This window comes from Patagioenas fasciata, chromosome 2, assembly GCF_037038585.1.
Source record: "Patagioenas fasciata isolate bPatFas1 chromosome 2, bPatFas1.hap1, whole genome shotgun sequence".
NCBI classification, from domain to species: Eukaryota; Metazoa; Chordata; class Aves; order Columbiformes; family Columbidae; genus Patagioenas; species Patagioenas fasciata.
This window is the reverse complement of record NC_092521.1, coordinates 34,859,581-34,886,000: the sequence shown is the minus strand read 5'-3', so window position 1 is coordinate 34,886,000 and position 26,420 is coordinate 34,859,581. Positions and strand designations below refer to the sequence as shown.

At 38.2% G+C, this 26,420-nt stretch overlaps 1 protein-coding gene across 1 annotated transcript in view; it reads left to right on the top strand.

Annotated features, from left to right (window-relative positions):
• Positions 1-23,737, top strand: part of KCNB2 (potassium voltage-gated channel subfamily B member 2) — a 199,521-nt gene extending 175,784 nt beyond the window's left edge. Inside the window, exon 3 of the mRNA XM_065831631.2 lies at positions 13,063-23,737. Within this exon, the coding sequence (XP_065687703.1) occupies positions 13,063-15,225 (2,163 nt within the window). The 3' untranslated portion in view covers positions 15,226-23,737. The remainder of the gene's footprint in view (positions 1-13,062) is intronic.
• The last annotated feature ends 2,683 nt before the right edge of the window (positions 23,738-26,420 follow it).

Sequence of the window (26,420 nt, the reverse complement as noted above, 5' to 3'; positions counted from 1 at the left end):
CTTCTCTGTAGCACAACGAATATGCAGCCCTGCTTCTGGCCAATCCACACTTTAGGAGAAAACAGGCATTCCTTGAACACCCTCTTCAGCACCTGCCCAAGTTATTTGTGCTAAAAGCGGAATCTAAATTACAGCCCAAAATTGAAGGTTCACACAACTTACAGGTATTTTCCTATCTAGTATACTGTTAGTTTGAGCTCACAGCAGCATGAACAGTACCTTTCAATAATATTTTAATAATAGATAGATAAATTTTGTGCACCAGATCTTGATTCAATTACAGTTTCACCTTTCTAAATATGATGTAAAGGCATTTATATATTTGTTTGAAGTGCATTTGTACTCTGTGGATATGTTACAAAATACACCACACCTTGATAAAGGCTTGAAACTGGAGTATTGCAGATGAAGTTTTGAAAGTAATTCTGGAGGGACATCTAATGTAAGGAGGAGTTTCTATCCCCAATTCTGGATCTGAACTCTGTTGCCAAATAACTGATCTCAATCTAATGCCTACCTTTGCAAATTTTAACTGTGTAGCCACAGCAGCGGATAAAACTCCTAGTAGCCTTGCTTTCAGAGTCACTGGAGAAAACAGACATTCTTCCCGCATGAAAGACAAACTTGAAAAGGAAAGTAAGTCTACTCAAAATGTGTCGCTCTTTTCCTAGATCCATCCCATCAGTCTTGTCATGGTAGCTCTACCAGCACTGTGTTCCCATGGGTTAAAAATAAAGAGTCCAAAATAGGAGGACTCCAATAAAGGTTGGCCATCATTGGCATCAGCTTTCAAAGAATGTGACCCCATCTTTTCCTGAATGTTTGGAATTCCAGGAGCTGCTGAAGTTTAAAGATTAGAAGTTATTAATCACCGGATTCATTACCAGTAATAGCAATAAGATCTGATTATATTACCTCCTTAAATTATCTGATAGAGACAGGATGTTCAGTACAAATATTTATTTCATCTTCAGAGGTTCTCTGAACCCATGCCTAGTTTAGACCTTTCTTAAAGTTTCCTGTTTTCCACCAAGCTGTTGAATGCTCTGGAGTGCCATTTTAGCTGTCAGCAGCAAAAGCCATTCTTCCTGACCTACATCCTTTCTAACAGAAACAAGATTAAGGCAAAAATGTTGTAAAAAATCCATCATCCAAATTACTTGTGTTAGGCTAACTCTCACCCAACTAATTTAATCAGCTCTACAGATGCTTTGGGTCATGGTAGGGGAAATCAGAGGTTGAGTTCCATGAGTTTATTCAGCAGGTTGCTTTCTGCTATGGTGTTAGTCTAAAGAGCCCTCACTTGAGTTCTCCATCTGTTTTCTGATGATGTTGATATTTAAGCTGCTTAAATATTTTATGTAAGAATCACAATTTCCATGCTGCAACAACTGCTTTGGCTTTGCTGTCCTTGGTAGTTTATTTAGAACTAATCTAAACAGGGCTCCACTCCACCTCAGTCTGCAGTGTAGACATAGCCTATGAATGCTAGCTTTCACTTTGCTTTTACAGAATACTTTGGCTTTACTAACTACTTAGTTTCTTCTCTGTTTTCTCAAGTTGTCAGATTTGCTTCTCAGTAACATGTCTTCATGGTACTGAAACTGAAATTTTTATAACACATCTACATCTAACCAAATCAGTTTTCTTTCTTGATTCTATTGACTAGAATCTTATTTAAACTGCTGTGCATCTTTCATCCCCTAGAATTAACTTTTCCTAACAATGTATTTAACTTTTAGAGTTTTATCTAAGTAAAGAGCTTCTACAATTTAAAAATTAATCAAGACCAATATGCAGTGAACCATGGACAGAAAAGATACTTTAAAATAACAGTTAGGCAGTTCCTTCTTTCTTAGGGGAGTTATGAATGGATTATCAAGGCATCATCGTACTATAGAATTTGATGACTGTACTATCAATATGATTTGGTAGGGTTGTTGCATAATTAGAATAATTAAACTTACTGTTAAAGAAATTAAAGCATATTAAATATTTTCTTAATAAAACATACTGAAAAGAGGAAATTTTAATTACAGGCAATTGAATATTGTTTAATGATTTATAAGAAGATAGGCATAAAATAAAAACATGATATGTCAGGACTCTACTCTAAAGTTGAATTAATATTCTTTTGGGGGTATATTTATAGTACATTTTATTAATTCAAGGACCTGAAAATCCCACATAGAATTAAGTTCTTGAGGTTGTGAATGGAAAATGTATAGATGGCGATTTCTCCAAGAGATGCAAAAAAACCTAAAGGCTGATAAGTATCTATTTTCTTCAGCCTGATCTCTCTCTTTTTTTCTCTCTCTTTTTTTAATTTACATTTAGTAAGTCCGTAGTTCCCATGTTTATGGGCATAGTCTTTGAAGCATGAAATGAGTGTAACTAATAAATCACTGTCTGCTAGAATTTCACAGCATCCTAAAACGTGATATTATATGAAAGGTTCATTCTGTGGAAGCTATAGTTAATATTTTAAATGTCATTAACGTGACCCTATGTATATTTCCAACAGAAGTCTAAAATGGTTATAGGGAAAAGGGAGAAAGAAAGGAAAGTCACCTTACAGTTAGTAAAAAGAAGACAGTTAAGATATGCAGGCCTTTAACTGCACATGACTGTATTGCAAAAGAGGAAACAACAGGCTGGTTTCATTTCCCTAACAATTTCTCTGATTCTACAAGTGTGGGAAATATTGGCATAAGCTTTATATAAACCTATAGATTGATGTAGATGTTTTATATGGAGCAGCAGTTCTGAAATATATGTAGAAATTTACATGAAGCCAAGATAGAAAAGTTATTTTTAAAGTGTGAGTAAAGATTATGTCTGAATTTTGTGCCTGTCATAATTTCAAATAAGGCTGAGTAGCACATCTCTTTGATAGACAACAGCAGTCTTCAGGTGGAAGGTCATCCTTACTCATTACATTATATTACTAAAAGACAGTCTCAATCAACAGTAAAAATATGACAGAATGAGAATAGTTTAAACAATAATCTTAATATAGTTGTCAGCAAATTAGACTTAAGTGTACAGTCCTGGTTAATAATCTGAGCTCTCCACTGTAAACAAATTCAGTTAAAACTAAATGCCAAGTACAAACAGGGAGAACCAATAAATTTAATTTCTAATTTCCAAAGTATTTCTGTTGGAAATCAGTTACATCCAGCTTTCTGTTTTAAGTTAATATGATATGTTAATATCAAAATGAGTAAATATGTACATCATGGGTGTTGATTGTCCCCATTACATCCATTCAACAGCCTATACTAGAACTTTTTAGAGCTAAACAATTGAGCTTTGATTTTTCATTGCTTCTGCTTGTTTAACTCCACCATGATTTGCTGGGCATTTTTAATAACTTATTTAAAGGCAAGCAGTAAAAAGAAATCTCTCCCCTCTGGCGGCATTTTCCAGCCTACTTCAATGGTATTCTGCCAGAGGAAAAAATCTTGTGCCAGCATTACTTCTGTTTCCGAGTGTTATTTTGATAAATGACACACTTCCATACCTTCGTGTGTTTAAGGTGATGGGATAAAACGTTCTGCAGCGACCGGGGGTGCGCCGGGCCCGCGGTTCAGCACCGTGGCGGGGACAGCTCCCGCGGCCGGACCCGCCGCTTCCGGGAGAGCGGGAACCTCCGCGCTGGGCTGAGGGGTGGGGTAGCGGTTTGTGGTGTGGGTTTTGTTCTTAACGTGTAATTGGTGCTCATGTAGCCAATGTTTTGTGTGTGCAAGGAATGCAGAACAGGCCTTGTCTATGGTCTGCTGTGCAAAAGAGTTGGAAACTGTGAGCTCTGTGTCATGACTTAGATGGAAGTCTGGAAGATCCTAGCACATTCATCTAAGTACTAATAATCAGCTTTCACTACCTCAAAATTAGACAGTGAGTGCAAAACACAACCTAAACATAAGAAACATGCCAGCTGTGGTCATCAAAAGGTTTGAAAAACTTCTTAATGAGGACATGCACAGATTTAATGAAGACATCTAACTTATTTTTGATAAATTTACCTGACTTTTCTTACACATATGGGTAAATTCTTTCATGTAAAAGTAGTATTTAGAGAGGTCAAAGAGCTCTGCAGACACAAAGCTGTTTTATAAATTAAGCCTTTAACATGCCTCTTTAAGTTATTTTTTTGTGTATGTCTATCTGTAATGTAAAAAGCTTTAGCTAGATATACTTTTAATTTTCACTTTAACATACGTTACATGAAATTATTTAATTGCTTGAACTAGTTGCCTTCTAATTTCAAAAAAGTCATAGCTCCACTTCTGTCAATAATATGACAGACAAATTCATGGGCTTATCCAATTCTTCGTGAAAAAATTAAAGCAATTGCCATTCACTTAACGTGACTCTGGGTCTGCCATTTCTTCTATGAATACATTAAGTACTAGTGGGCAGTTTGCTATTTATCATGAAATGATTGATTTCATGTCTCCAGCTGACATAGCCATTTGCTGTTTAACTAAAAAAATATTAGAACTGACTTGATATGGATTTTAATCTGTTAACAAGCCCAAATTAATGATCATTAGCTTTATGCTAAATAAATAGTATTCCAAGTTGACTCCTTTCATGCTGAACTGAATATATATGCCTCTTCCCAAGCCATGAAGATTACCTTCCTCTGTGACTACTTAAGGTCTCACATCTTTACAGCAGGTTGATTCAGGGCTGTGCTGAGGCCCAGTTAATAGCCACATGTGCAATCTTTCACCTTTTACTTGTGCCTAGTGCCATCTCTCTGGTCTGCAGGATCTCTGTAACCACTTTTTTGTCACAATATTTAGTAATACTGTGTTTAGTAATATTGTACTTGATTTTTTATGATGTAGCTAATGTACCACTAGTGTTCTAACAGATTTTAAGGGCCCCCATGCTCAGATTCATATAGACTCAGTCCACATTCCCAGGGTTCTCCTTTTCCTATATTATTCACTGGAATATTGCCTTCCATCAAGCCATCAAGCCACATTCAGCCATAATCAAATGCTCAAACCCGCATTTTACTAAATCCTGATGCTGAAATTCTAGGTGGTATAAACCCCAAGGTCATCCTTCCTGAAAGGAATAATCAAGTCATTAAGCAAATGCAGTTTGCCACCACAGAGTGCAGGAGGGATGTATTCTATTACTCTTATCCTAATAGCATAAGTACAAAAACCCGTCATTTACCTGTAACACGATGCAGAAGAGATGTATTATTTTATTAATATTTAATATTACTGTTAATTTAAATCAGAAGTATACCAGGCTGCCCTCAAAGAACATGGGATCATTCCCTGAGAAGATTAATGTCCCATGCGGGTCTAGGTCTTCTAAAGCAAATATTAGTCTGTGGAATAGGAAGGTCAGCACAAAGTAGAAGAGAGAGAGGTATGGAAGGGCTTTGTGAAAAAAGTAAAGGAGTTCACGCAGAGCTCTCAAGCAGGAAGGATATCAGCTACAGAGAAAGGCTTTATGACTGAAGGTCTGGGGTGAAGGATGTGCCAAGGCCATATTAGTTTCCCAGGTCAGGTAAATCTACCAGATTCAGTTTCAAAATACCAGCTTAGATATAACTGTGCTTGAAGAAGTTTGAGTGACCTAGCAATAAAATCTCAGCTTTAACTACCTGTTATTACCCCTTCTGCTAGACTGATCATCATTATGATCATACTGATTTTATCACCATTAGTGTCCCATGTGTACTGGAATTGGTGTGCAGCAAACTACTACCCCCCTTGAGCCTCCTGAGACACAGAGCAAAGGACACCACATGACAAGCAAAGGCAAGTCTGTCTGATTACCTGCCTTCAGCCTCACTACTGTACTTGTTGGCTCCCAGTCTGGGTGATCTTGATAGGACAGCACATCCCTGGACATCTGCCACTTGAGAAATGGCTACTTAGGTAGAGTCTGAACTTAATGGAACCATGAGTAAACATCCAGTAGTCCTTGAGTCACTGAGTCCTTGAGTCACTGGCTTAATGGGAACTTGGGGCTGTCAAGCTGAACTGAAGGCAGAGCAGCAGCTGCTCATCTACTGATGAACTAGTAGCCACTTCTTATCTCTAAAGATATGATAAGGAGTGTCTGTGGAACTAGTCATGAAATCTTTAGTGAAAAACCTCCTAAAAGAGCATTTCTGAGCTTTTAAGGTGACATTCATTCGAGTGCAAAGAGGAAGAAAAGACTGTGCATCACTAGAGTGCCGCATAAGTGCAACACTAAGAGCTTTGCCCTCATACATGGAGGTTAATGTCAGCTTTAATTAATATCCCTGGAAGATCAATGCAGAACATTCAAATGGAGTCCTTAAAAATATTAATAATCATGATCTAGGAAAAAATGGAAGTGGAAGTTCAGAATTCTAAATAATGTCATCAAAAAAGGAGATTGAGAGTAGCAGAGAGAAGCTGTTCAGTGATTACACATGCTGTCAGAGCCATTATCAGATGTGCTCCTGAAAGGGCAACTGTGATGGAGCTGTAAGCTGAAGTAAATTTATGTTATTCTGTTAAATTATTCCCCTCTCCTCCATCTTCTTTTTCAAAAATTAAGCACTGTATTCTATATGGAGCTGTTAGACCTGTGCCAGGAGTCTGCAATCAGAGGTTATTCTAGAAAGGTAAAAAGAGATGACAGGTGTACTCTGAAAGGGTAGATGCGCACAAGCAGTGGCAGTTTTCCCCTAGTAATGATGGTTTGCAGGCCCTGTAAGGTAACTACAAGGATGTCTGTTCTGAGACTTTATGAGAAAATGATACAAACTTCTTTCTTACTACATCAAGAAATTCTGTCTTCACTCTTGCACATACTGATTCAGATCTAATAATGACAAAGCGGGGGCTGAGGTCAGAGTACCTGACCCAACTGGAGGCTGATGTCTTATTTATTTCTCAGTAATAGTTTTAGGATCATTTTAAATTGGTACCTAAGTCTAATTTTAGTAACTGGCAATTAATTTTTCCTGACATTAAGTATTTGCAAACATACACAAGACATCTGCTCTTCCATAATTTTCAGTGTTGCAGAACTCTTAAGATTGGCAAGAACTGGCATGCTTAAGACTTGCCATAACTCCATTATGTTCCAGTTTGGACCAAATCCAAGTAGGTTTTGTCACTATTTGTCTCCTTTTTTCATGTCTCCTGGCCAAGGACCTTATGTTAATAAGAAGCATTAGCCAGTAAGGGCCATACCCTGTTATCAGTACCAAAATGTATTGCCCCTCTGTTGAACTTTGTCACTGTGGCCTCAGATTCAAAGTAACAGACCCTAAGTCTGCCAGACTGATCACGGTGGGAGCTGTGACACACTGGAACACATTTTGAGTGCAGAATTGCCAGCAGGCAGGTGTGAGCTGAATACAGTCCTCTCTGCAGAGCAGCACAATGTAGAATGCTGAGCCAGAAGGAAGAGGTGATGCTTGTAACTGGGAAGTCCCAGGAACCCAATGATGGGACACAATGAAGACACCAGCGACAGAGATGCTGTCTCATTACCTTCTTCTGCAATGTCTAGCAAGGAACAGCAGTGGCAGCTGCTGAAGGCAGTGCTATGGTGCTGTACTGATACATGCTACTAGCAGCTGGTACAATATCCATGTACTTATTCAGTTTGTACAAATGTAAGAATGTGTTTTTCCTTCGCACTGCTGAAGGGAAGTGTAAGGGGCCCTTCCCCTCAATATCTCCAGACTGATGTCCTGACTGTCCTTGAAACTGCTTGCGTGATAATGCTTATGGTTGGAGGGCAGCTCAATTTGTAGTGTTATCTTTGCTGCTCCAATGAGCATCTCATTTAGATATTCCCAGGTGTTAAGAATACAACACAGACAGATTTAGGCAGAGGTACAAGACAGTGCTCCTGTTGAGCAAAACTTTTTGTTCCATTGTGAACTCAGTATCACAGTCTGTAGACTGTTGCCAGTAAAGGATGCTGCTGGTGTAAAATGATTTTCATAAACTTCCCGTCAAGCCTACAAATATGTCCTCCACTTTCATGGGCTTGCTCCCTCAGAGATATGAAAACCTCCACGATCTGACCTTCTGCTTCTGCCAGCATGACTCTGAGTGGGTGAACAGCCGGGGGGCAAGCTGGGAGCATTGTGCTATGGGCTAAGGACACTTTCATGCAAGATACAGCTGCTGGCTACCACACTTGGTAGCTCTCAGGTTTCTCTGAAGAATCTAGGCCAACCTTAGCCATCTATCTGCCCAAAACTAGATCTAGACACCTCTTTCCCAAGAGCAGATGCTTCTGAGAATATATAGCTTAGTGCCCAAGAAACCTGATACGGTTCTCCAGAAACTGCTATCAGAAGTCTTTCAAAAGCTAAGTGATGACTATTTCTCTGAGGTTTTTTTCTACAGCCAGAGCACTTTATTTGAAAATAAAAATCATATATTTAAATGCAGAAAGAGAAGAATATGTAACAGTGTGATATACTTCAGTGCCTGTGAAGGCTAGAGATTTAAAAAGTAGTGAGACTGTATTTGTCTGTTACTGAAATGGTCCAGATCCTACCCTGAAACAAAAACTAAGGAAACAACATTGCTAATACAGCTTTACCTGATTACCTATATTAATCAAATATACTGCACTGGCTGTCAGATATGGCTCAACTGAACTTCCCCTGAGCAGCTATGTGAACCTGATGTATACTTTTGCTCTGCTTCATTTAACAATAACACTGGCATGACAGCTATGTCAGAACCCTTTTCACAATGTCAGTTATTGCAGAAACGCAAGGAGCAATCTAAAGCCTATTCCATCACACCATTATTTTCTGCCTTATTTTGTATGCTTATTCTATGCAGAAATCCTCACAGTTCTGGCAGTAATGAATTATGAGATGAGTGCACAGAACAAAAAGCCATGTTTTAGTGGCAGTTGAATACCGGCAAACCACTACATTTTCAGGAGATTGCTACCAGTCCTTGCCCCCCACAAAAACCTGGAGCAGCCTGTTAAGACTGCATTGTTAAGGAATGTTTTATTATTCATTGTATCAGCAGCAGATTCATATGTCTCATATCGAGCCCATAAAGAAGCAATTTAACTATACCCATTCTTTTAGAAACATTTTGCAGTTTATAAGGAAGTATTTTTAATGTTTAATGAGAGTTGGATTCACAGTATCACAGTATCACAGTATGTTTGGGATTGGAAGGGACCTCAAAAGATCATCTAGTCCAATCCCCCTGCTGGAGCAGGAACGCCTAGGTGAGGTCGCACAGGAATGTGTCCAGGCGGGCTTTGAATGTCTCCAGGGAAGGAGACTCCACAACCTCCCTGGGCAGCCTGTTCCAGTGTTCTGTTACCCTCACTGAGAAGAAGTTATTTCTCAAATTTAAGTGGAACCTCTTGTGTTCCAGCTTGATCCCATTGCCCCTTGTCCTATCATTGTTTGCCACTGAGAAGAGCCTGACTCCATCCTCGTGGCACTCACCCTTTATATATTTATAAACATTAATAAGGTCACCCCTCAGTCTCCTCTTCTCCAAACTAAAGAGCCCCAGCTCCCTCAGCCTTTCTTCATAAGGGAGATGCTCCACTCCCTTAATCATCTTTGTTGCCCTACGCTGGACCCTCTCCAGCAGTTCCCTGTCCTTCTTGAACTGAGGGGCCCAGAACTGGACACAATATTCCAGATGGGGTCTCACCAGGGCAGAGTAGAGGGGAAGGAGGACCTCTCTCGATCTACTGACCACCCCCCTTGTAATACACCCAAGGATGCCATTGGCCTTCCTGGCCACAAGGGCACAGTGCTGGCTCATGGTCATCCTGTTGTCCACCAGGACCCCCAGGTCCCTTTCCCCTACACTGCTCTCTAATAGGTCATGCCCCAACCTATACTGGAACTTGGGATTGTTCCTGCCCAGATGCAGGACTCTACACTTTCCCTTGTTAAATTCCATCAGGTTATCCCCCGCCCATGTAGAACCATAGCTAAATGACATAAACTGCCAGAATCTCTCATTTAAACAGAATATTGTACATATTCTGAAATGCAGATTAAAACTAGTATGTCAAGAATTATATAGCTTAACTGTGGTCATAGATTTATTACCTGGAGTACGCAATATTTTCAAGGCATTTCAGTCCAGAATACAGTTCCAGAAACATGCCCAGAATACTGGAATTTGTTCTGGGAAAGATTCAGCTTTTGTATCAGCATAGCTGATCTAGCAGGTTGCTACAGGCCTTTCTTATAAATTCACTTCTTCTGTTAGTATAAGCTACATCTGTTTTATGAGGATTTACCAGCATAGCACTATCTGCAAAGTGTTCTTTATGTAGACTCAGAATATGGAAACCTTTTTTTTTCTTCTTCTTTTTCTCATAGTTGCTATTCTTCTTCCTAGTGATCCCCTGCCATTCTTTGCCTAATGAGTTGTAAAATCTAATCAATTGCAATAATTAAAACATACTGTGTGTGGAATGATGCACAACTTTAATTACACAACAAAGCCCCAGACAAATAAAAGCTTGGGATTCTTACATTAGAAGAAAGCAAAAAACTTTCCTTTGCTGTAAATAAATTTTTCTCACCAATAACAGACTCATGCTTACAGACAGTACACTAAAAATCCAGGCCTGCTATCCTGTATATGTTATTGAAATAGCTGGCAGAGTTAAGGTTTGCATGTTACCAGCATATGAATGAATGGCTGGAACAAACAGATGGTTGTTGCCAAGAAAACACCCTGGGTGGCAACTCTGAACGGGGAAGTTTTGTGTTCAAGACTCTTTTCTAGGATCTTTTGTATGCTGGTGAACATTTAGGCATAAAATAAATTCCCCATGACAGACTAAAACACCATTGATTCCTAATCAAAGCTGCTTTGGTGACATGCAGATACATACGTTCTCATGATTTTCTTTTTTAAGAAAACTCATGTCAGGTAATCATGTCCTTGTATTATACAGCTTTTTCCTATACTATTATTTCCTTTCCAATGCCTGTCCCAATGAGGAAGCCATCAGTTCGACAGAAACTGCAAGCTCAACAATTCAGATATGTGCCATGTTTATTCGTTCTTCACATTTTGAAAGTATAATTATGTTCTTGAGCATGTAAGAGAACTCAAGCAGGCACTAGTTATTTCACGGTAATGTCAGTGAAATGGAGAAGCTAGTGTATTTTATTTAAGCTTCAAACTTTTTCACAGTGAAATCTCATACAGGTAACTTTCACAATTTGAAAGGTGGTTATTTCTCTCCGATAGTGTTGCCTTTTTTTTGCCTCTGTCCTAGCTATGGAACATCACAAATTTAATTAAGCAGCCCTGCCTAGGTATGCAGTATTATTGCCTTCATTCTTTACTAAGACTGGATTCTTTTGCTGCTGTTTTAAAGGGATGTACAGCCCTCCTAAATGAGGTAGATTAACTAGAGTATGTTTACTGGGTGGGCTGTTTGAAGAATGAAGATAGGCACTCCACAACTCAGTTGGCAGGAGAAATGAATGGATTTTATTCCTCCAATAAATATGGCTAAAAAAAGGCAGAAAAGCAGAAGCAGCACTGGTAGGGAGAGAGGGAGAGATACAAATCTGTTTGGAATACTTCAAAATATGAAAGATGCTACCTGTTCTGTACCATTATTAGCTGAAAAAGGCCAAAAGATAGCACATAAGTACCAGATTATGCCAAATAGGGACCATGAGCAATTTCAGATTGTGTTTAGAGAGCTGAATGTGTGCTTAGTAACCCAGAGCTGGAACAGGCTCACTGCCATTTTTCTCAAAGCTAGAGTGGTCACAGTGGTGATACAGCTCCAGAAATGGAAAGGCTACCTCAATCTCTCCCCAGGTACTCCTCACACCTGCATTCTGCTTGGCTGTATTTCGCTCTTCTTGGGTGTTACAGCAATTTTGTCAGACTTAGTAAGTCCTTGGAAGAACACCAAACACCACCAAATGGATTTAACAGTACAGTTTCTGAGAAATGAGAGCAAATGCTTTTATGAATGAGCTTAAACTGATCTTTAAAACAGAAAACAATTTTTTAATATTTCTAATAGAAACCTGGATTCATTTAGGATTCCTAACCAAAACAATATTATTTTCCCAAGTAAAGTGTTTTAATAATTCTTGCATCACTTCAACACTTCACATGCTATCTGAAAGCTGCCCATATTCCTTCAAGTATGAATAACTATACTTTGTAGGAAAATCATTAGGTTCTCTCATTCATTCATTTCTTTTCTCATAATATTGATTCTGTAAATGAGAATGACCAGCTATTCCAAGCAAAATGAAAGGCTGTGAGGTATGGAGGTGCCTGAATTTTATCAAATTGCACTGCAAAAATTTCAGAAAACCTATCTCCTGAGACAGAAATTGAAATGCTATTTCTAGGAAGCATTCCTCTACTTGCACATTTTAATCATGATGGGAAACTGGGTTCATCTTCATACTAGTGCTTACTTTTCAACATCTTCCTCTCTCAACCCAAATCAGGGCCAGTACCTTCAATTCTTGTCACACCTGAAATTTATCTAGACATTACAGTTTGGCAAGACTAGTCTCCTGAATGATGTTTCTTGTTTGTTCTTCTTAATTTTGACTTTTGTCTCATAATTTAGGAAGGTGTACACTATGTAGCACTAAATTGAGAGCTTGCACATGGTATTTCCCACTCAATTCCCCACACTGTGTGAAGTTTTACATAATTACACTTAATGCAGGAAACTAATAATGTTCTGCACATTGGCAGGAACTTTATATTCTTCACTCGGCAACTTGCAAGAATTCATAGCACCTCCCATTGTAATTTAAACATGGCAAGACCAGTCATGGCTTGCTTTCTGAAATGAATTGGTTTACTGCAGGCAGTGAAACCATCAGGTTTTGACCAGTCTAAAATGCTTCTAATGTTTTCTGTCTGTGCAGAAATCCGAACATGAAAATCAAATAATGAATGCAGAGGCCAAAACAGCTTCCACCATTCTGAATTTATTTGACTCATGCACATTTGAAAGGATTTGAGCAGGCCCTGACAAATACACCTGTATCAGTCTAACCAAAACATTGTTTATTTTGTTTTACAGATTTTGGCCATTGTGTCCATTCTGTTCATCGTACTGTCCACTATTGCTTTGTCTCTTAACACGCTGCCAGAGCTTCAAGAAATAGATGAATTTGGGCAGCCAAATGACAACCCTCAGCTAGCACACGTTGAAGCTGTGTGTATTGCTTGGTTTACCATGGAGTACCTTTTGCGTTTTCTGTCCTCACCAAATAAGTGGAAGTTCTTCAAAGGCCCGTTAAATGTCATTGACTTATTGGCTATCTTGCCGTACTATGTCACCATTTTCCTCACGGAGTCCAATAAAAGTGTCCTGCAGTTCCAAAACGTCAGACGTGTGGTTCAGATATTTCGTATTATGAGGATCCTAAGGATTCTTAAGCTCGCCAGACATTCAACAGGCCTTCAGTCTTTAGGTTTTACGCTGAGGCGGAGTTACAATGAATTAGGCTTGTTGATATTATTTCTAGCCATGGGAATAATGATATTTTCAAGTCTTGTATTCTTTGCTGAAAAGGATGAGGATGCTACAAAATTTACCAGTATCCCTGCATCATTCTGGTGGGCAACAATCACTATGACTACTGTAGGATACGGTGACATTTATCCTAAGACATTATTAGGTAAAATAGTTGGAGGACTTTGTTGTATCGCTGGAGTGCTGGTCATAGCCCTGCCCATACCAATTATTGTGAACAATTTCTCAGAGTTTTATAAGGAGCAGAAAAGACAGGAGAAGGCAATTAAAAGGAGAGAAGCACTTGAGCGAGCTAAAAGAAATGGCAGTATTGTCTCCATGAACCTGAAAGATGCCTTTGCTCGCAGCATGGAAATGATAGATGTAGCAGTAGATTCAGGTAAACCTGGAGAAGTAGACAATCCAAAGGAGACACCTGATGACAACCACCTGTCCCCAAGCCGGTGGAAGTGGGCCAGAAGGACAATGTCTGAAACGAGCTCAAACAAGTCTTATGAGAACAAATATCAAGAAGTTAGTCAACAGGACTCCCACGAGCAATTAAACAACGCCGCAGCATCCTCCAGCCCACAGCACCTCAGTGCCCAAAAACTGGAGATGTTGTATAATGAAATTACTAAAACTCAGTCTCAGCCTAATCTTAATGCTGGTTACCAAGACCAGTCAGCAAAGCCACCTGTCTATGAAGAAGAAATAGAAATGGAAGAAGTTTCAGGTCAGAGAGATCTGTTGCCGACTGGACCTATGGACATCGTAACAGACATGAGAAGCACATCCAGTATTGACAGTTTTGCCAGTTGTGCAACCGACTTCACAGAAACGGAGAGGTCTCCCCTTTCTCTGTTTCCTGGCTCTCACTTGCAAATGAGATTTCCAGCTGATGCTGTTAACCTGGAAGGCAACCAAAGAGTAAGGAGTTCTCAATTTATATCATTCACAAAAGACACAATGTTTTCTCCAACCGATGTCACCTTTGACTATAATCCAATCGACAGAGCTGTTATCAGTGACAGCAGTGGATCCCAAACTGGTTTGCATGGTCATTTGCATATAGATACTGCCACGGAAAGCCCCAAAAGTTCCCTGAAAGGCAGCAACCCATTAAAATCTAGATCCCTTAAAGTTAATTTTAAAGACAATAGAGCTGGTGCTCCACCAACTCCACCGAGCACTGCGAGGCCACTGCCAGTGACGGCAGAAGCAGACTTCACCCAGGCCACCCCTCAGCACATCAGCACCATTCTCCTAGAAGAAAATTCACCCCAAGGTGAACGACCTTTACTTGGTGCTGACGCATCAGCACTTTGTCAGGGACCTGTTAAAAAATCATCCCCTCTCTTTCCCAGACAAAAGGTTTTCACTTTCCCTTCAAAAGAGAGGAGGAGCTTCACTGAAATAGACACGGGAGAAGAAGAAGAGTTTATGGAGTTACGTGGTATAAAACACGAAAAGCAACAGGATATCAAGACAAATTGCTGTGGGGATAAACACCGTGATGGCAACCATTTAACAGAGGAGCCACAGGTCAGCTCTTCACCCAAAAGCATGAGCCACAACTGTACCCAAGACATTTACCATGCTGGGGGTGAGGTAAAGAAAGACAGTAACCAAGAAGGTCACAAAATGGAAAACCACTTATTTGCCCCAGAAATTCACTCAAGTCCAGGAGAAACTGGTTACTGTCCCACACGCGAAACTAGTATGTGACTAGTTACAAAAGCAATAAAAATAACTTTTCTTAAAACACAGTTAGTAATGCCTATGAACTAAAACATGGAAAGCCTCAAAAAAAAGTGCATAAAATGTTATTTTTGCATGGCATGAAGAGTCATTTAGTTTAAATACTGTTTAATTTAAAAGAAAAAAAATAGACTGCTTTTTGTAACAAACTGAAAAAAAAGAAAAAAATTACTCAAGAACAGTGAATAAAATAAAGCAAGCTCCGTTAGGAGCCGGTGTTCTGCAACATCTGACATTTTTGATCCTTTCACTAATGATTGTAGACAGATTTTGAACTCTTTTAACTTGTTTTGTTTTCTTGGTTACAACGAATTTTAGAATTTGCACATGAAAGGATGAAATGTCAATGCATGCATTCATAAAGATGTGAAACAAGGTGCTTTGAGCTTGCAAAATGCATATATTTGTAAATAGTTTGGGGTTGGGGGGAAAGCTACTGTTAACAAGGATTTATGGAAAAAGCATTTCCTGGGACACAGGTACTTCCTTCACAGCGTGCTGCCTGGAGGTTTTGTACAGACTTATGTTGCAAAGTTGCAACTTCTACTTAAAGCATCTCATGTATCTTGCTTTCTGTTTAAAAGCTCATGAGTATATCTGTTAATTAAGGACTAGAGTATTTTAGTTTATCCGTGCTGTAAATCAGAATTTTTTTTTTATTTGCAGAGCTTTAGTTATTGCATTTGTCAATTTAATCAATGATCCTGTAAGGAAACGTAAAGATTTAATGACCAGAATTTGAAGCATTTGATATTTTTATAGAAAATTGCCAACATTTCATAACTAAGAAAAAATTCCATTTTAAAATTAAAAAAAAATTAGTTATTTCTATGGCAATAAATAGTGCCAAATGGCTATACAGACATATCCAAAACTTCTCAATCTCTTTAATTTGGTATTTAAAATCCACATTCTTTTTTTCCTTTGATTTAACAATAGTTGGTTCTACATGATCTTTGAGCTCTCTTTCCCTTTTCTTTACATGCAGTGCCCACACTTTAATACTGGCAATGTTCTTGAAGCCATTGTGGTGCAAGGACATAAGAGACAAGCTTTGTAGGGGGAAGCAGTACCTTGTATTATCACAGATCATGCAGCTGGAAAAAGCAGGTTTCAAGTACATGTGACTTGCCCCAGGTCTTCCATGCCCTGAAGCCTGTCTGTGCTTTTCAATTCAGTCATTTGGACTGACAGAAGGTATCACCTGACTCACCAACTTTGCCTCAACCCATATGCTCATGGCTGTTCCAAACGTAGAGTATAGGCTTTCCCCTGTGCTTAAATAAAGGGAAATGTCAATCCTGCCAAAGCATCTTTGGTTTCTCTGACGTTCTCCAGCTTTGTAAAAGAAAGATGGTGAACTACAGCCATCTAACCACTATCTGAAAAAAGCTATTAATTTTTTATCCAGCACCAATAGCTTCCTATGCTATAATACAAAAAAGCCTATAGATCGCTTTAATTCTTTAAATCATAAAAAGTTTATTAAATTCATCATCCTAATCATAAGCAAAAGTATGCTGCTACAGAGGCATGTCCTATAAAATGTTACTTTTATATATATTTTTTTTAGGAAAACAGAATACAGGTCTGGTTTTGCTGTCCTCTGTTTTTCTGCTGAGATTGGATACTCCCTTACAATAGTTTTGTAAGAGCATCAGTCCAGCCTCACAGAGGACAACCAGAGGGTCCAGCAGTTCCAAGTCTGAGGAGGTGTTTAGAAATTCCGGCATCGGTTCCCTGCTGCTCCTGAGGCTGGTTGCTGGAGTTGGGGCCTCGCACATCCTCGTGCACAGGATGGGGCAAATGCTTCTTCCAGATCAGCGCTGTTGCAAAGACACTGAGACAGCAAGAATGGAAGCCTTAAAAGCACTTTAGATCAACCAACATGTGGTTTGTAACAGCAGGCTTCTACTTTGTGTAGTGCACCTAGGTTAATTTTTACTTATGTGTCATTTTCTGTCACTTAAAAAAGTAAAAGTCAGCACCTAATGCATTTAATGTCAAAGAGCAAGCATTTTTGTTGCAATGTTGCCTTCTGCTTGAAATGGCTGGGCTGATGCCACAGACCTCACTCAGGCCTGGCCCATGGAAACGAGGCAACTTTGAAAAGCCCCAAAATACAGATTCTGATGACTAAGCCAAACAATGAGTCCAGCATAATCCTTTGGTTTAAACTAAAAAACAAACAAAGAAACAAAAGAATGTTCTCTATCTTTCCATAAGTATTCTAATTTTCTTAACAAGATAATGTGGAGGTGTCTTTTCAGTCATTTGAAAAACTGGGAATATAATGTTATTTTTTCTGAACAATGTCTGGTCATTAATTCTCAAACTAAAAATTTTTTTTTGTCTTTTGTTGCAGTTCATTGCAACTTCTTGCTGCATTCAGTTTTACCGATTTCTGTGGCATTCTGCTTAACATGTTTCAATCATGTTGTGTCTCAGTGTTCCAAAACTTAGCTCTTGAGTATTTTATAGTCATTAATCTTCTATATTTATTTTTATTTTTTTCTTCCTAGATATTTTCAGTGACTAAAACTAAATGCCAGTCAATTTTTATATGCCTAAGGTGGTGGTCTGTATTTTCTATGTGCAGTTTTAGGAAATCACATGGGCCTGTTCGATCTGCCTTTACATCCTAGTGAATTAAAGAAGACCAAACTAAGTCCAAATGGGATCTGATCCCATGCTCTGGATCCACAGAAAAATCCCATTCAAGATAATGACATTGTTCTGGCAAGACTGAGGTCTGTGTTGTGTTCCTACCATGTGCTTTTACCCCCAGGTGACCCTTATGCTTTGGAAAAGCTCCCTCAGATCTGTGCCACTTGGTAGAAAAGGAGGAGTCCAGCCATGGGGAACGTATGGCAGGAGCAGAGATTTGATTCCTTAAGCTCTCCTGAGCTAAACTTTATGCAAACCTGATTCTGCCCTATTAAAATCACTAACAAGTCAACAGTGGTAAAATCAAAGCCTCAATCCTTATGCAGATGAATTTCCCCTGAAACCAATGGGAATCTGATGGAAAAACGGACTGACTGAAATACAAATGAGGATGGCAAGAGTCTCTCTCTCTTGATTAAAATCAACAGGAGCTTTAACTATATAAATCAAATGAGAAGACTAGGCCCTTATTGATTGCCATATTTTAAATGTTTTCAGAGAAGCACATTTATTTTGAAATTTTACAGGCAAAGGAAATGCAATTCTCTTTATTAACAGATGTATTTTTTTTTAATCTTGGAAGCAAAAGGATCAAGCTTTAGAAGTGCTTTTGGTATAATTTCATTATATACTTTTGACTATGCTGAATATCATTTCCAGAAGCACAGGTTGAGACATCCATTTTTTCCAGTCTTGACTGCATACACGGGATCCACTCCTAAACACCGAGCTCAGGTTTAACTCCTGATCAAAATATTTACTTGAGCAGTTGCAGGACTGGCCCAAGCTTTCGTTACAGTGCAGCAGGTGTAAGAAGTGCAGTCCAGGATCACTTCATTCATCATGAATTGCTATGTAGCAAATTATGCAAAATTACCTGAGTGTATTTTTCTGGTTTTCCAAAACTTTGAAGCCATTTCAGACTTATTACCCATTCACCAGAGTAAGGGGAAGGTTGGTTTTGAGTTCTGGAGTCAAGTTTCCAACAGCTGCAGAATTTCAAAACAACTTAAGGAATCTTAAGATGAAGTTACTCCCCTGTGCATCTGAAAGGGGTCTGACTCTTTGTATCACTGGAAAATGAAGATTGTTCAGGGAGATAGCTTTGCAATCAGTCTATTTTTTATATTTTATACTAACTGCAAAATCCTGAATCAAAGTTTTAATTCATTTTCAATGATGGAACCAAATGTATACATTTAAAAGATGTTCATAGAGTAATCAGAACAATTTTTGAGTAAATAGTCACAGTCATACAAATCTAGGGTGAGGGGAATAATATATCGCACAAACTGCAAAGGAAGTTCATGAAGGAAAGCTGTTTACAGGGGAAGCATATAACGTTAACGAATGTAACATGGTACGGGAAGTCATTGCACTACAGAATTTATATAAAATACACTTTTTAAAATAAAAACACAAAAGGCCTTTTAATGCTTCATTGTATAGAACATAGTAGCCTCTGTGCTAATGCAGCAATCTAATGCACTGTGTCCTCACTTCAAAATTGGTCTCAAATTCAAACATTAGTGACGTCAGAGAGGTGATGTCTGATCTAACACTAGAGCAACTGACTTGAAGAGCTTTATAGCACAATACCACATAACCAGAAGTGTGTACAGAAAATGGTATTTTTGCCTATAACATACATACATCAAAATGATATTTGGCTTCTTGAGCCTTTTCCTTACCGGTAACACCAGGCTACATATTTTTATTCCGTGAAAAACAACCAGTTCTTTTAAAAGTCAATCTCTTCCCCAACATGTAGACAGAGCTTCTGTTTCCTTAGCTCTATTTGAAATGAGGTTTTCCTTCAAATTATTTAATTAACTTCTTCAACCTCATATCTAAACTGCAGTCTAGTACAAAAGCCAGTTGTCTTTTTCAAGCCCTTTTGCAAATACAGTCAGCTTGGTAAAAATGTCCAGGGCCTACCTGACTGTTTCTTTTCATTCATATATTTTTTGAATCATTTGGATAGAGAATAAAGTTTCACATTGTGATAATGAAAAAAAATATTTTAAAAGGAAAAAAAGCAAGAAATGTGTTTTTTTTCAAAGTAGAGAGCATAGATCAAGCAAGAAACAGCAAAGGGGGGAAGAAAGGCAGAAAACAAGGCATGTTTTAATATACTATATAAACAAGAGATACAGTAAAACATATATAAAATACTCCTTGCTCACACTTAATGAGGTAAAAAAGCTAATAGCAAATTATTTAATTGCAGTCCTACTCCATTTTAATTTTTATCCTAGAATCAACAGGTCTCTACTGAGATTTTTAGTAATGTTTTTAACCACTTGTGAGCTACATGAACATCCAATCTGTAATCATTTTTCAGAAGACTTTCCTGAAAAAGAAGATACTGTGCGTTCTAACCTTTGTCTGTCTTTCGATCTCTTCTCATTGCCCTCCAAACACCAACCTTCTCTTCTTCTTGGGAGCAATTAGAAGGCAACCCACCAAACGAGTTGATGTGTCTTGTTTATCAGGAAAGCATTTTGGTGGTCTGGTGGAAATGACCAGGTGGATTCTATTGTATTTGAACACAGGAGCAAGAACTGAGTGTCATTTCCTTCCGTTACTGTTGCAGCCATAGCATCTCACAGCTTCATCTCTTCTAGTATTCTAATGGTCCGACTGCCTCCAGTGTCTCCCTCAACCTGCAATAGGTTTCAGTGCATTTGTTCAGTGCTTTTGCAAGAGCTTTTGTAAAAGCAGTTGACTGCTAAATGCTATTAAGAGAGCCACAGGTGGAAGTGTGAATATTTGTCTCTTGTCCAATATGTTTTTTATTCTTTAGTGGTACTCAGTTTAAACTCCAGCTGAAACGCTTTCACATTCTAAAACAGATCAGGTGTTGTGGGAGCCAGATCCTTCGCAGCTACACTATTGGTTTCCTTTATGAAGAAAGGCTGAGTGACTGGCAGGCAGAGACAAAACTGTTTTCATCATCTGATGGTTTCTTGTTCAATAATCATACACCATGTGACATCTGCAGGTGGAGCAATGTACTTGTCTTTGTATTAGTTCTGTTGCAGGTTTAGATAGTATTTTTTGGAAGTGTGGTGTTACGATATTTAAGAAGTATTGCCCTTTAGTGCAATGGAGATTTCTTTCAAAACAACAGCGATACTTTATAGTCCTATATTCTTACTGATTGCTATTTAATTTTCTTTTATGACATGTAACACAGATCCAGATGGATCCCATTGTAGAACAAAGAAGTAGCACACAGGTATTATTGCTCTTTTAAATTAAAAGTAGCTGAAGAACCTGCTATTAGCTAACATTTAATTCAAAAAGGTAAGATTATCCTAATTATATGCATGAACCAAACAGAAAGGTGACATGTCATTACCTTAGACATTGACTGTGGTCCTGTGGTTAATGTAAACCCTGACTCTAAGAGCAGTCCAGGTGATTAATTTCATTAGAGTAATTTTTTACCTCAAGTAAGCATTTAAATAATTTTTTAACATGAGCAGGAGTAATGTATACTTCTAAACTGGGAAGTCTATGGCTGTGTTTACACTGGCATTATGGTGGAAATCAGGAGAGCTCTCTTGACGTGAATCTCTCAGCTATTTCGGCTTCTCATGCTTCGGTTCACATCACTGAGCAATCCTGGACCATGTGAACTGGATTACTTTTAGATGAAGCTGAACCAGAAAACTTGCTCCATGAGGGCACCTCCTGTGCTGCAACCAGTATAAAGCACTCAGGTCTTGGTACCAGACTAGATCTAGTCCCAAATAGTACCCCTGATATACATGGGGTAAATTGTCAGCACAAACTGTTTTCCTCAACAAATTTGCGTCTATTGCGTTGCACTACTTGCTAATGTAGACATAGACTATCTCTCCCATGGTTATTACCTACAGTCCATGTAGTCTTGCTAAATCCCTTAGTCAAACAAATTTTGCTCTTGTCATCAGTGATATTGCATAAAAAGAGCAATATAGAGCCAAAGATGAAATTGTCCCCAGTGTGTTCTCTATCTTAACCCAAGTGGAATCACCTAAACAATAAATTTTTTATAACCCTTGGATGGTTGTGGTTTGCAGTTTGGACCACACTTTTAAACACTGCGTATTTCTATAGTCAATTTACTCCAAAGTTGGTGTTACATTTGATTAAGGCAGTACAGACAGCACTAGATTGACTCTCACTCCAAAATCATTAAATCGGCAGAATGATTAAACTGACTGCAAGTAGCCCTGTTTCACTTAACAGTAACTCTTCGTTTATACTGGCATGAATAAAAGCAACTGGCTGTGCAAATGGCTGAGCAGTGATGCAGGACCAGAAGCCCAGCCTGAGAATTTTGTGCCAGTCCATCATGTCTAGGTATCTTTCTATTGGGATCATCAGCTGAAATTTATTTAAATCGGGGGGCTCATAGGGTTTTGATAGTGTGCTTAGTTGCTCTGATGTCTAGGACATATCTTATTAAAGGTAATACAAGAAACAAAAAGCCTATTCCTATCTTTTTTAATGATTTCAAGGTGAAGGACATATGTCTTCTACTGCTATTTTTGCTCTAAGTTTTGCTCAGATAGCATCTCTCAGTGGAAGTTCAGAATACAAAACATTTATGCCTGTTCTTGAAGTCCTTAAGCAGAACGCCAATGGGAATTCTGCCTGTATAAAACTGAAGGATGGAGCAATATATTATAGCTTTAGGCAAGAGGAACAGTCTGTAACACGTATTACAAAGTGAAAAAAAAAAGAAAAAGCACTGTTGGGGATAATCAGGGGTACTTCTGCTAAGATGCAGAGTTCTGGATTTATACCTCTAAATTTTCAAAGAGTTATGCAGATTTTTACCTATATAACTCTTTCAAAAGTCAAAGGAGCCATGCTGATAAGCTGAAATATGAATGGATTAGTGTACAAAGAACCTGAAAGTCGAACACATAGCCTATTGCTTTAAGATCACTGTAAATATCAACTAAAAATGTGTACTAATTCATGTTTATGTTATTACTGTGTTAGTTTCATAGATACAGTAGCATGACAGTTATTAGTTTTATTGAGTTTAATGAACTTTACTTTGTATTCCTCTGTGAATGCTCTGAATGCTGCAAACAAAAAAAAAAGCACAACAGTATTTTTTCAAGTTCTCTTGGCGCGATACTAGTGTCTTCACTATTGTTCAATTTTACAGAGTTAGCAAATTTTCATCATAAATTGCTATATTAACAACATACCTTTCTTTGAAAGAACTGTCACTAGGAGATAAAAGCGTATGTGATAAGTCTTGTCTAATCTCATTCATCTGCCTTTACAAAATGCCCCAGACATCTTGTGGGAGAATATGCTGCTTTTGCTTTATGTGCTGTTTGTATCTGGGGCTGGGGCAAGGGAATAGTAGGGCATTTTGCAATGGTAATTGCATCAAACATGCTTTTTTTCATTATTAGTGTATTTGTTAGAAACATTTTTATTTAATTTCTTTTTGTAGATAAGACTGTTTGATAGTAGCTTTATTTTTTCACCTAACCATCTGATTCCATTAGACTAATAACTTCTCACATTTAGTGGTATTCGTATCAATGTCTCCATATCACCTGCATTTTAACTTCATAAAAAAGGAAATGTGATTATTATTTTGTCATACTAGCTTTTGCTGATCAACTAAATATTTCTGCACCGATCTACATATTAATATGCATGTTGTAGTCTGTACAATTGTTCAGCATCAAAATATCTGTTTAATTTATGTCAAATGTCTGTAAAATAAATGCATTGTTCTCCATTTCAGTCTGATAGAATAAGCAGGATAGTAAATAAATGTGTAAATGAATCATCTGTGTCTCATTTCAGTTCTCTGCATGAAACCACTTTACATTGAACATTGCATATACACCAAAGCAGTAATCCATAGTGTCTTTAGATTTCATTACTTGACAATATTATACAGGGATCTCTGGCAGACAATGTGTACAGAAATAACTCATTTGGCTATGCAAATAAAGTCAGAATCCATTATTTTTTACAAAAAATGAAATACAGTGCTTCTAAGCCTTTTTATTTTCCTCTCTGTTCAGCATTACTGCTAATTACTACTCACACTGACATAGATAGAAGACCTCAAATGGCTTTACAAGGGTGAGTAAACATTATTGCCTGCAGAACGGAAAGCAGAAGCTTGGAAAGATTTAGTAGCCTTTTTTGGATAGTCAAGCCAAGGTAACTCAGCCTGATATTCAGAGGTGGTAGATAAAAACCAGTTTCTTGTTCATCTTCTAGTAAACAACAACCTAGCTTGGACCCCAACACCTTTTTGCCTAAAGTGGACCAATTATTTTATAACCCAAAAACTGGGACAGAAAATAAAAGTTGTACTGGGAATTTTCCTCTTTCAAGATGTGTCATGGAAATAACTGGCTTGTTTTACAGGTAAAGTTTTGCTTCAAATGCAACTACAACAGACCATCTTTACCATTCAGAAAATAAGGAATATTATTTCCTCATTTTCAAAATAGAAAGCTATTTTTAATTTTCAATATCTGAATGCTGTTACAATGAAAAAAAAATGGAGGACCAAACTTGGCCCTTTGGTGAGCTTGCTGATTATAGTTATTACGAGAGAGCTCAGAGGCACGCTTTAGCTTCACAACCCCATGGTGCTATACTTACCTCAAGACACAGTTCACTGCACTGCAGAACTTCACCCTTTTAGCTTTTAATCTAAGGGTTCCCTCTCTGAATGTGAAGCACTATTCATAAATGTAAATTTGTTCCATCTTCCTGTCCTACCTCAAACACGTTCCAAATCTCCTCTTTCTTTAAAAACAAAACCCACATTCTTTTTATTGCTTCTCCTAGTCTCTTCCTCTTGCCGTTGATCTGGATAATTCATTTGAAATAAAGAATTTTGAGTTTTATATATTATTCAATAACCAAGCAGCCTGCAGCCCACACATCTCTCCATGGTACCCAAAGGTAACTCCACAACTGCAGTTCCAAGTGACATTCCAGCTGCCCCATGGTTCCACCCTGCAGCAAGGCCTGGGCCTTGTGTAAGTCCTCTGACCCTCCAAGTTTTGGCAGCACAGAAAGGAGACTAAGCCACATAGGAGAAACAAAGTGGGAGCATTTTCCAGTAATCACTGAGTTGCAACAGTCAAAGGACCAGGATACACCACTGCAGTTCAGACACAGATGAAAACGTCTTTGATCATGTGCGAGATGAGATCTTTCTATTTGAGGTATTTCATCTTCTCCCATCTTCTCCCTCTATTCTTTCTTGTGGAGCTCATTTAAAAAACAATATCCAGCACCCCAGCATCTCATGCCAACTCCGTAACAGCCTAGGAAAGGAATGGACTTGATGCTAGCAAGAAAATACAGAAAATCTGCACAAGTTTCTTGGTGCAATCTGACCTGTGGCTAAACACAAATGCAGCTAGAAAGCAGGCAAACTATTTTATGCAAAGCTGGGACTGTGTCCTAAAGAAAAAAATACTCCTGATAGACCAGGAACAGAGCAAGTCATAGAGATCATAGTGACAAAGTACTGAGATGCCACTAGGTTAGCATAAAGGTGTCCCTCTAATCTATTCAGAGGAAAACTTCAAGCATTTCTAATACAACTATTAGGAAAGAAAACAATCTAAATATTCAGGGTATCATTATGTTAAACCTTAATTTACTGTATAGTCTTAAAACATGTTTCTGCTGACTCTGTGAAAGCAATTTTTCGTTGAGTCTAGAAAAAACTAAATCACAAGTTCGGTAAAATTTGTTCAGACCATTTTTTGGTCTCTAGAAATCCATGTCCATTCTTCTATCTTAAAAATCAGAGGGGCGGGGGGGGAATAAGACTATATTGCATTATGTAGCAGGTTGGGTTTTTAAAGGTTTCAAAGTACCTCACAGACTACAGGCCTCAATTGCCTGCACAGGCAATGGTGAGTGTCTACAAAAAAATTCCTTCTTTATCTTTGGTGACAGCAAGTCACTTTCCAGGCCCTGATCATCTGAAAAAAAGGAGTTTGCATATTTAACTCTCTAACCTGTAGCTTTCTTCAAATGAAATATCAACTTTTAATGGATATATTCATGACCAGATGTTAACAGAGCTGATTCATTTTTAGCCTGTCACCCAGTAAACTTCCCCCCGATAAAATAACTCAAATTACCTTTCCAAGAGCACTTTCAGCACTTACAAGTTTTCATCCAAGTACTGAAATACTAGCAGACTTAATCTATGGTCACAACAGAATCCACAACTGAAAATACTTTCATAAATACGCACTGAATTTTCAAATCGGTTTCATGCAAGTAAGTGGCTGCCTTTCAATATTTCAGCACTATTTCCTCCTCAGGAAATGGTACCAGAATTGCAAAATGTAATATTACTTTCTCTTCATCAGTTCATGGTGGAAACACTAATCAAAACCATAACTGCATCTCGCAAGAAACACAGAGGTTGTGACGCATATTTTTGTTCTGCACTAGAACAAAAACTGGGAACTTTGGCA